Source organism: Dipodomys merriami, unplaced genomic scaffold (assembly GCF_024711535.1).
Source record: "Dipodomys merriami isolate MVZ:Mamm:240054 unplaced genomic scaffold, mDipMer1.0.p SCAF_17, whole genome shotgun sequence".
Classification (NCBI taxonomy): Eukaryota; Metazoa; Chordata; class Mammalia; order Rodentia; family Heteromyidae; genus Dipodomys; species Dipodomys merriami.
The window spans coordinates 17,199,027-17,210,000 of record NW_027203048.1 but is presented as its reverse complement, the minus strand read 5'-3'; the positions used below and the strand labels follow the sequence as shown (position 1 = coordinate 17,210,000).

Sequence of the window (10,974 nt, the reverse complement as noted above, 5' to 3'; positions counted from 1 at the left end):
AGTCAGCTTTTCCCTGTGTGTTATTTTTTCCAGTTTGCAAAGCACATGATTTCATCCTTCCACTGAAGGTCAGCTAGCTCGTCCCACTTCCTCACTTCATTTAAAAAGTTTTGCTTTGGATCTCTAACAGCATTTCTCAGTCAGAAGTCTCTCAGGAAAACACCTTCAAGGCTCCGGTTGAAGGGTCAGAGGGGGGTGGCAATGAAGTTTAGGGGGTCATGTCCTCCTGTACTATTTGTTTTCCCCACCTGTAAAATCTTCCTGGAAGGCTTTATGGAGGGAGTTTCAAACCTTCAACATAGTAAACAGAGAACAGCAGTGGTCGGTGTAAAGAGATGCAGGAATACCATTTTTTGAAAAAGAAAGGAGGGTACAAAGAGCTTGTCCAAGTGTGCCGAGACAGAGCCAGGGTCTAAACCTACGCGTAGGGTTGCGATCTAGCTTCCTTCCTGCTTGCTTCCTCCCTTTGTTAATGCAGTGTTGCCCCTAGGAAAGTTTCAAGGTGCCTTCTGCAAGATGGGACTATCTCAAGTAGGAAGGCTGCTTGGGTACCAACATTATTCTGACCCTCCTAATTCTGCAAGCCCCTGTGTCTTCCTGGATCACCACTGAGAAACTGGGCTGTATAGTTACCTGCATCTAAAAGGACTGATCCAGGCTTCCACAAATCCACTTCTCCTGATTTTCAAAATTAAAAAGAAACAGACGGGTTACTTAAATGCAAGTAAGCAAAAGCTCCCAGAATTGCCTGCCAGGGTAATGTCCTGATTGTGGCAGAAAATTCAGGAAAGGAGCACAGGACTAGGATTTTGGCTGAAGCAACATGTAATCGGTGTGACTTCTCATCGACAGCGCTTTGATTCTGATGGAAAAGCATTTTTGCCTGCTTCTTTTCTTTCATAAGCAACAAGAATCATGCAATAATATATATTCTAATATTCTTTAAAAGGCTCATATTTTTCAAAGTGCCCCAACCTTCTTCAACCTCCTTGCCGAGTGAATGACTGGTTGGTGCTTCAAACACTCTAAAGAAAGAGACTTTATTACATATCCAGTCAGAGTAGCATATTCTTTCTTTCTTTCTTTCTTTCTTTCTTTCTTTCTTTCTTTCTTTCTTTCTTTCTTTCTTTCTTTCTTTCTTTCTTTCTTTCTTTCTATTTTTGATGATCAAAACTGTGAGAAATTTTGTTGAGATATGAAAATTTTAGACCTAAATTTTCATCTATCCATCCATCCATCCATTTCTCCACCCACCTACCCACTCATTCTTACTTATTAAAAACTCAATATGGCATAAGACCATTCTAGGTATATTTGTCCCTCCTATTTGTTCGAATAATCTTAGCTGAAACTGTTTAGAAGGGCAGATTTGTTCACGATTGTTTCCAAAGTCCTGCTTCTTATATTGTGCATTAAGTAAATAAAACAATGTAACACCTAGAGAGGATTCTGGGGAAGGGAGACACTTATCCAGTAACCCCTGATCTCTTTGGGGAAGATACCACCGACAATCGCCACTCAAAGGCAGCATAAATATGTCCGGGAGCCTCATAACTTATACACACAGAAAGATGTTTTTGTCTTTCTCTCTCCTTCCCTCTCAGAGACGGACGGTTTGCTTTGTTGCTGGCTGAAGTCATTAGCACACTCCAGTGATCCCTCCCCCCCCCCCCCCCCCCCCAGTGTGATTAAGCCACTGGACACTTTGAAAAAGCAATAAAGGCTCTCCCACATTCTGGCTTGATGGTAACACTGATTTTTACTTGACTAAACCTTGAACAAGTCATGTACCCTCAGAGGACCTTGACTTCCTAATAAATAGCAGTGGTAGATGGAGTGAGATGGGCTCCACATTCAAAATAGTTGTATTGTGACTCATTTAACATTCTACTTGTCTAGCCTTGTAACTACTGCCACCTACTGGGGAAAATAAGTACTTTGTTCTTTTCTTAGAAAAAAAAAATTATGCTATTTTCAGTGACTTATTTTAATTCTTGCCCCCAAACCCCCTCCCTCAAATCCCCTCCCCAACAGAGGCCACCAAGTTGCCCTTGACTGCCATGTAGGTCATTGTCTTACGTAAACAGTCCCCTGACATCAGAGATTTCCAAGCCTGTTTTATTAATGTCGCTTTCGTTTGGAACAAATTTGAACCAATTTATATTTATCTAAAAGCCAAGGGCTTGAAAAGATTTGGACATCTAGGACTTTGTGCCTTAGTCATAATGAGGGGTAGATTTGTGAAGATGTGTTCTGGAGGCTGAGAGGAAGCTGGAGGTATGGGGGAGAAAAAGATCCATCCTAGGACCACCAAGCACAGGTGTGTGGGAGGGGGTGCTCCCCTGTTCCCCTGCAGTGTTCTCCTGAATAAAGTGGAGGTACATGTGTGTATACATTTGTGGAGAAAAGCATGGCACTCTTGCAAAAGCAAGAAATGATTTTTGTGGCATTCTTTGCCTGGCTATCTCACAGATGAGTCAGCTGGACAGAAGAGAAAAGGGGTTTGGAGTAACTTCCTTGTAGAAACAATGAATAGGTGTCTAGAGTTTGCTCAGTGTCAGGTGTCAGCACTTGGAAACTTTGGGTGGCAGTAACTCAGAGTCAGGGGCAGTTATGACCTCATTTTATAGCTAAGAGAACTGGGAGTGGCAGAGCTGAGTTTCTGGCCCAGCGTGGCACTCTCCAGAGCCTGCCCTTTACCACCATCTCTGGGCTTTCAGGCCACGGAAGAGCTAGGCCAGGCACAGACTTCTGTAACTCCTGCTCATGTGGCTGAGCCTTCTAAAGGGCCTGGAACCATGGCTGCCCCTTTAGAACTCAGCGATGTTCTTTCTACTGCTTCCAGATCCTTCTGCTCCCCTGCACATCTGGAAGTTAGCAGCACAATACCCAAGCAGAAGCTGCGACACGTTGACCCTTAGGGATCCTAAATGTTAGTTTTATGGGGAACAAAAGCCCAGGTAACTCTCAGTTTCCCAGGTTCCTTGGGGGAGCCGTTCTGAGGAGGAAGTGACATTCTGAAAGTTGAGCAGGCCTGGGCGCTGGGGGACACAGCCAGCCTCCCTCCCTTTCTCCTGTCCCCATGTCCCCAGGGTGGCACATTTTCCTCTAAAGAACTTCCTTTTGCAGGACAGACGTGAGAAGCACTAAGAACGGAGCCCTGCGGCTGTGCCAAGCCATCGCTACCCTAGCAGCTGCTGCACATGGGCTGGGGCCCAGCCACCACACCACACTGGGGCAATGCATCACCAGCCCCAGGTTTATAATCATCCTACAGTGAGATGTGGAAGGTAACTCAAATATAAACCTGGGATCTGATGATAATCTTTTCTCATGGAAACAACATTAATCCCATGCTTGAGTTTCTAGGCCTGTGAAGCTAATGTGACTCAGATACTGCTTGTGGTATTCCAGCATGGGTCCATCAACTCATACACAGAGACCGGCTTGGAGTGGTCTGCCTGCATAGCAGCAGTACAGGGGAGAGATCTTGGGGATGAAGAGCCAATGGTGAGATGGAGCTTTCCTTGGCTGGAGCCAGGATGTTCTTGGGGTGCTGCTCCATGAACATGATTGGGAGCCTAGCTAGACTGTGTACTGCCAAGCCATGTAAGGGCCCGTTGGAGGGACGGGAGCTGTTCATTCTGGGAAAGAAGGCACATAAAGGCGGCACAGAGTTGCGACTCATAGACTGAAAATGTTCTCAAATCCAAGAGCCGCCCAGAGTCGCAACCTATTTTATGTTCTTAAAATTATTTTCTTATTAAAATTATTGAAGAGCTTCTGAGGGGAGGCTTAGTGCTGGTTGTGGTTGTTATTTAGAATGGAAAAGTGTGAAGCTGGACATGGTGGTACGCGCCTGTGACTCTTGTACCCCAAATGAGCAGGAGGCCTGGGAATTTCACATAGAAAGTGCACAGTAAGACCCTAGCTTAAAAATCTATAAAAAACAAGCAAGAGTAGAACATAGTGGGGAAAGATGAGGGGAGAAATAATGGAAGGAGCAACATTGATCAAGATGCTTGGTACTTACTCATGACCAGTGGAACTGAAATCCCTTTCAACAGCTACTTAAAAAACAACAACAACCAGAGATCCAGGTGTCAATAGCTCACATCTGTACTCAGGAGGCTGAGATCTGAGGATCATGGTTTGAAGACAGCCTTGACAGGAAAGTCCAATTAACCACTAAAAAAGGGTCAGAAGTGGAGCTGTGGCTCAAGTGTTAGCCTTGAGGGATATAAAGCTCAGGGACAGCACCCAGACCTGAGTTCAAGCCCTAGGTCTGGCACACACACACACACACACACACACACACACACACACACACACACACACACACACACACACACACACACACACACAGAAATAATTAAAAATAAAAAAGAATAGACTTTAAGCATTTTCTCATTTGAAACAATACTAACTAGCACTTTGCTTAGCTGGTCATTCATTTAAAATAATATACTTCTTATGTTTTAACACACACTTTTATTTTTAGTAAAAAATAAAAAAATGATTACTTTCCCAAACAGAAGAATGCCAGTCCTAAGGGAAGCATTGGTTGTGATCTGTTTTGTTGTTGAAGGCCATGGAGAGGACCTGGCCCCCACGCTGATGTAGTCCATGGATGACCCCACAGAATGAATGAAAGAAGGGTCTTTGACTACACTTGCAGACCCACTGGCTTAGAAGTGAATTGCTAGTAATTACATCTAACAATGCCATCCTCTAGGAGAAGGGGCTGGGAAATTCTCACCATGTGAACTTACTTGATAGAGGGGAACAGCTGTAGTCTTGCATACCAGAAAGGATTTGTGTAATTTTTTGGTAGGAAATTGGACCAGATGTATTCTATCCAATTCTTTACAATTCCATGATCTGATCATTTCATATATAACAAAATGACCGGGCACCTTGCTTTCATATACAGGACTTAGTCTGAGGTGAAAGCTGGTTGAAGGAGACTTAAGAACCCCAATATTCTTACCTGCTTTCATTTGGGTTATATAAATGGCTTCCTCCTTGGCAGGAGTCATTATGGGGTGCCATGACTAGTCTAGGCAGAGTTTTGCCTAGGAAAGTTTTCCTAGGCAAAGAGACCCTGGGAGTTCATGGAGGGCTAAGGTGTGCATAGCGGTTTGCAGCACCACGGTGAGGAGAAGAGCAGAAATAACAGGGAGGAGCTGAAGGTTAAAAAGGAAGCTAGGAAGCTAGGCATTGGTGGCTCACACCAGTAATCCTAGCCACTCAGGAGGCTGAGATCTGAGGATCACAGTTCAAATCCCTCCTGGGCAGGGAAGTTTGTGAGACTCTTATCTCAACCACCTGCAAAGCTGCAAGTGGAGCTGTAGCTCAAGTGGTCAAATGCTAGCCTTGAGTTCCCCTCCCCCCTTTGGGATAGTGTCTAGGTCCCATGTTCAAGCCTTAGGACTGGCAGCGAGAAAAAAGGCAGTGGCAGAGGGGAGGGGCAGGAGCGAGGAAGATCTTTGTGGGTCAGTGGGGCAGGATGTAATTCTTGGAAGAATGAAGGAACAAAGACTCAGATAATTAAACAATCAGGGGGTGGACAGGGGAGAGAAAACAGGCTGGGTCTGGGTGCACCTGGCAGCATGCAACCGGAAAACAAGCCCGAGGTGATCAGGCAGGAGGTGGAGATGGTTATTGTGTCCTATCTGATTCACGGCTGTGACTGAATATGTGCACTTCAACTCAAAGACCAGCCTGGGCCCATCGGCTTTGTGGGTGCAAAGGCTTCATAGATGGGGGACCTTTTGGGGGAACATAAGGTAATGAGAGGCTCCTGAGCCTTTGGGAATATTTCCTCTATCTTACTGAGAACAGAGCAAACCAAGATATTTTCTGGAAGTTCAGATAGCATGGCATAACCACACGCTCTGGTGACCCAGAGTTGAACAAGGCCAAGGATGAGCGTGTCAATGATGGGGGGGGGCTGTCTATACGTGCAAATACCACAAAGCCCATTGCTAGGGGGCTTGCATGGTAAGCAGCAGGTAGTTTACCCGGGCTGACATCTGCTTCTGCAGAATTCTGGACGGCAGCTTGGGAGGAATCCTGCCTTTGGGTACCTGAGGGAGTACACAGGATCAGCTGATTTACAAACCCCTGGCAACTGCTTTCTTCCCCACTGTCCCCTGGTGAAAGTGACCCTAGTTGAGATTTTCTTTGGACTCGGCTGAGCTCTCTCTGTGTTTGCCTGTATGTTTGGGGATTGCAGAGCAGGCAGGAATCCTTGCCAAGGGGACAAGGGGAGAGAGTGTCCATCGCCCATGAGCCTGTGGAGACCTGAGGTGGTCTTTTCTCTGGCCAGCATTTTGAATCTTAAGCAGTTTTTGTTCAAGATAATAGGGTATGCGTTGGCCATGGTGCCACAGCAAAACTCATGGAAGCAGCTAGCCCGGACCAGGGGACCCATGGAGGTTTGCTTTGATTGTATGTCAAAGCAAAAGAGAACCTACCATTTCTAATACATGCAGGGCCAATGAGTACTCTCCTCTTCCCCTTGACCCCTGGGAAGAAGATCTGAACACCTCTCCTGGCAGGTCTCTGCTCCTCATCTGGGGCCTCAGAAGCAATGATGAGTTTCTGTGCAGGCAGTTAAGCTCAGGGAGCTCCAGGCCTGGAGCAGAGCTTGTGGAAGCGTTTTCTCTCTCTCTCTCTCTCTCTCTCTCTCTCTCTCTCTCTCTCTCTCTCTCTCTCTCTCTCTTTCTCTGTCTCTCTCTGCTCTGTTTCCCTTTGCATAATCTTTGCTGGCCTCAAGACTGTGGTAGGGGAAAGAATTTGCTGCATCTCCAGTTCTAGGGCCAGACCCTGAAGGGGTAGCATGGAAATGAAGAGAAGTGAACGCTGAGCATCACAATTTAGAGACGAATTCCTGGAGGAGAGAAAATAATGCTCTGATCCTCTCTGTGTGATAGAAATATCCAAGCATAAAATCGGCACTGTCCTTTCCTTGGAGACCATAAAAATTCCCCTCGCTCTTCTAACCCAGTTCCTCAAGTCTGTCCCTCTGAGAGAATCTTCTTTCAGGTTCTTAAGAGCCTGCTTGCAGAATCCTTAGCAGTATCTATTGCAACCTGCAAAGGAAGTCACCTCAAGAGACCCGATATTGGGCCAGAGGCCTTGCTTATTTAACGATTTCTATTTTCCTAACAAGTTTCCTTATAAGCTTGGGCAGTATCTTCTGTGGGCCTAACTGGTTTAGTGTTCTACTCAACTCTAAGTCAAAGAGCAAGGATTTGGAAAATAAGAACTTCATGTAGGAAGCAGCAAGAAAGACAGCTCTGGCTCGCACCTGGACTGGGGCTGCTACGGCTGCTTGTATAGGTGATGCTGGACCAGGCATCTGAAATCACATCGGGCTTCTCAGAGCATGAATTGTAATCTAACTGTTCACATTCTTCCCATGATTTAACCTCGAAAGACATTATCAAGGTTGGAACTAGGTACAGATATCTGAACCTGCCCTGGAGGAAGTATTGAAATGGTGGTGGTGGGGGGGTGGAGACCGGGGAGGGAGAGGGAAGACTGATTTCATAACAGCAACTGGAAAATTCCAGGTACTAATCACCCATGGATTTCACAATTGTCAAAGTAAGTTTCTCTTACAAAAGTGTCATATTTCTTTACAGTTCATTATTCTTAAAATCATTCTACTCAGCTGTGACACTCATGGGGAGGTTTAAGTAATCCTTCAGTTAGAAATGTCACTTTGCATTTAGCAATTTACCCATACTGTGTTAACACAGTATTCATGCAAACAGCTTTGGTTTATAGAGTTTTACAGTTACACAATGGCTTATCCTTAATTATAGGAGAGAATCAAATATACTTAGCATTCATTACTTATTGGGCAATTTCTCGGTTTAAAAAGGAAGAGGGTAGCTGGGTGCTGGTGGATCACACCTGTAATCCTAGCTACTTAGAAGGCTGAGATCTGAGGACTATGGTTCAAAGCCAGCCTGGGGAAGAAAAGCCCATGAGACTCTGATCTCTGATTAACCAGCCAAAAGGACAAAAGTGGAGCTGGGCTCAAGTGGTAGAGCCTCTAGCCTTGAGTGAAAAAAGCTAAACAAGAGCAAGAGGCCCTGCGTTCAAGCTCCAGTACTGGCAAAGAAAGAGGACAGGAATGAGGAAATGGAAGAGTTGATTAAGAGAATTACAAAGCCCAGTTAAGGCCTCAAGAGTGAGCTTAGGGCCAGGCGCTGGTGGCTCACATATGTCATCTTAGCTACTCAGGAGGCTGAGATGTGAGAATCACGGTTCAAAGCCAGCCTGGGCAGGAAAGTCTGTGAGACTCATCTCCAATTAGCCACCAGAAAACTGGAAGTGGCACTGTGGCTCAAGTGGTAGAGCATTAGCCTTGAGCTGAAGAGCTCAGGGTCAGTGCCCAGGCCCATAGTTCAAGCCCCACAACTGACCCCCAAAAAAAGAAAGAAAAAAAGAAAGAAAGAAAAAGGAGTGAGCCTAGGAAAAGCAAGCTCCATAAATAGAAGGGAAAGGAAGCAAGAAGAGGCCACAGGAAAATATCAATGTCTATTAGAACTGGATCTATGCAGAGCCAACCTTGGGTTCCTTTTGTGTTTGTTCCAATTATTTGATATGAATTCCAAGTATTTTCTGTTAAGTCCTAATGGTGATAAGGCTCACTATAAAAAAATTATGTCCTGTGCATAGTAACCAATCATCGTTTAGCCTCTGTCTTGCAGTGACTGGGATCTAATTTTGGCACAATGAGTTGTATTGCTTTTTCTGCACCCATGTTCTCATACACAGCACTCTTCTATAAGGATGGGATGGGGCCATGCTACTTTGTAGCACCCCGGTGGGCCCAATGCATCTGCATTTCAGCACCTACATGGAAAGCTTCCATTGTTCTTCTAATGGTGGGCAACTAATTAATGTCTCCACTGCTTTTTAAAAAAATTATGAACAACATCAGTGTCCATGCTTGAAATACTTCTCTTACTCTTATAAGACCATGTATTAAGGAAAATCTTCTCCGACTTTCTAAGGAAGAAAAAGGTTTATATAGGAGAGAAAAGTCCTTGAGAAGGGAACTGGCATGAGGAGGTTTCCTTCACCTGCCATGTTTCCTCTCCTTGCCTTGCCCTACCAGCGGGCGATGAACAGTCATTCACTACCACTCCTTGCCACTAGGGGGCGCTAGGGGGCGACCGTCTCTCCCCTGGTCTATGATTATAGACACTTTTAACGTTAGATCAGATTAGGGAAAGGTGCTTCATGGAATGGGGAAAACAGTGCTGGGTGTGCCACTCAACCTTCTAAGCCCCAGATACCTCCAGCTGACTCCATAGCAGGGCCTGAAGGGATTTTCCATCTTGTCTAGGACTTTCTTAATCATATCTGTGGATATCTGGTTCTCTGGGTGGCTCCCTCTCTCCCTAGGATGAAATGCTGAGGTTTCTGGTCTCCTGGAAATACCAATGTCATCCTTGGCCTCTCTCGCTATTGCCCTGGCTCTTGGCTCTCTTCCCCCCAGCCTTGACTTGCTCCTTTTAGTCTTGCATATTCATGGCCCAGTGAAGGGCCTTGTGTCCAGCCTTACCTTCTCAGAGTCCTACTATTTCTCTACACTTTCTTCATAGGCTGGGAGAACGTTGTTTCTGTCTGCCTCCAAGTTTTACTCTCCGTTGACCTTCCTCCATGCTTTCATGTCCTGTCTGAGAGGCAACTTTTGATCTTAGTGTAGGGCAAAGAGGAGTCATAGACCTCAAATGCTGGTAGTTTCTGCCCCAGCCACGCAGTTGTCAGGTGTCCTAAGCTGAAGTGAATCCTAGTGAGATGTGTTCACTGATATAGTCCAAGGGCCTACAGCACTGTCTGCTTTGATGTGTGTGTGTGTGTGTATGTGTATGCGCGTGTATGTACGTGCATGCATTATTACTAGGTCTTGAACTTAGGGCCTGGGTGCTGTTAGCTTTTTCACTCGAGAAACCATTTGAGCCACAACTTAATTTCTGGCTTTTTGCAGGTTAATTGGAGAAAAGAGTCTCATGGACCTTCCTGACCGGGCTGGCTTTGAACTGCAATCCTTATATATCTCAGCCTTTCTGAATAGCTAGGATTATAGCAGTGAGCCACCGGCACCCAGCTGAATTTATTCTTTAAGTGGGTGAGTTGTATGATGGGGAAAGACCCAGTCATTTAAACATCTATTTTGACTTTTCTTTTTTCTTGCATAAGGAAAATCCTTTTGGTGTGCAATGTAATTATTTGTTTTTAAAGTCCGCTCTCCCCGCCTTCCCAGTTTGGCTCCTGTCTTCCCAGTTATGGTGCGGGCTGCACAGAATCCTGTCTCTCTGGGGATCTGTTCAGCAGTGTATGGGTCACATGGAAGCGGGTGCTGCTGGACCAGGATGAAGAAGGAGCCCTGATGGGCCGAGAGGCTGGCGGCCAAATCCCCTGTCCTCGAGCCAGGAAAAATGATGGTCTGCCAGGTTGGGAGCCACTGCTTTAGGTTTCTTCAGGTTTTCCACAAGCACAGTCCAACTGGCAACAGGATTTCCCAGTTCCCAGTGAGGCCAAACAAATATGCCACATATTTAATTATCTTTGTTATGTAAGGATGGAGGGCTTCTGGGAGACAATGGGGCAGTAGGGGGAAACAAAGGGCTCAGAGATTCAAGGATAGTTTGAAGACTTAAGGACTGTCAAGGTAAGAGGTTGAAATTCAACAAAGGAAAATGTCTGGCTTGAGGACCCCTGTGAACTGTGGCTACCCAGAATCCTGGACCATTTCTCGTTTGCCATCAGGGAGTGTGTGCCTCAGGTAATAGTAGCCTGAGTTAAACACGAGTAGGAGGGTGGTGGGGAGGGAGTGTGTGATGGACCCAGTGGTACACACCTAGCTTCTTGGAAGGCAGAGGTTAGAAGGGTTGAGGTTCAAAAAGGCCAAAGTGGCAAATCCTATCCAAAAGACAAACGAAAAGC

General features: G+C 45.7%; 1 protein-coding gene across 3 annotated transcripts in view; it reads right to left on the bottom strand.

The window, feature by feature from the left end:
* Vit (vitrin) overlaps positions 1-10,974 on the bottom strand; it is a 100,500-nt gene that overhangs the window by 28,747 nt on the left and 60,779 nt on the right. For 2 of the 3 annotated variants that reach the window (XM_070025363.1, XM_070025366.1), the window contains one exon: positions 634-678. The exons of the other annotated variant lie outside the window; for it this stretch is intronic. In XM_070025363.1, the coding sequence (XP_069881464.1) occupies positions 634-678 (45 nt within the window). The remainder of the gene's footprint in view (positions 1-633; positions 679-10,974) is intronic. 3 annotated transcript variants of the gene reach the window in all.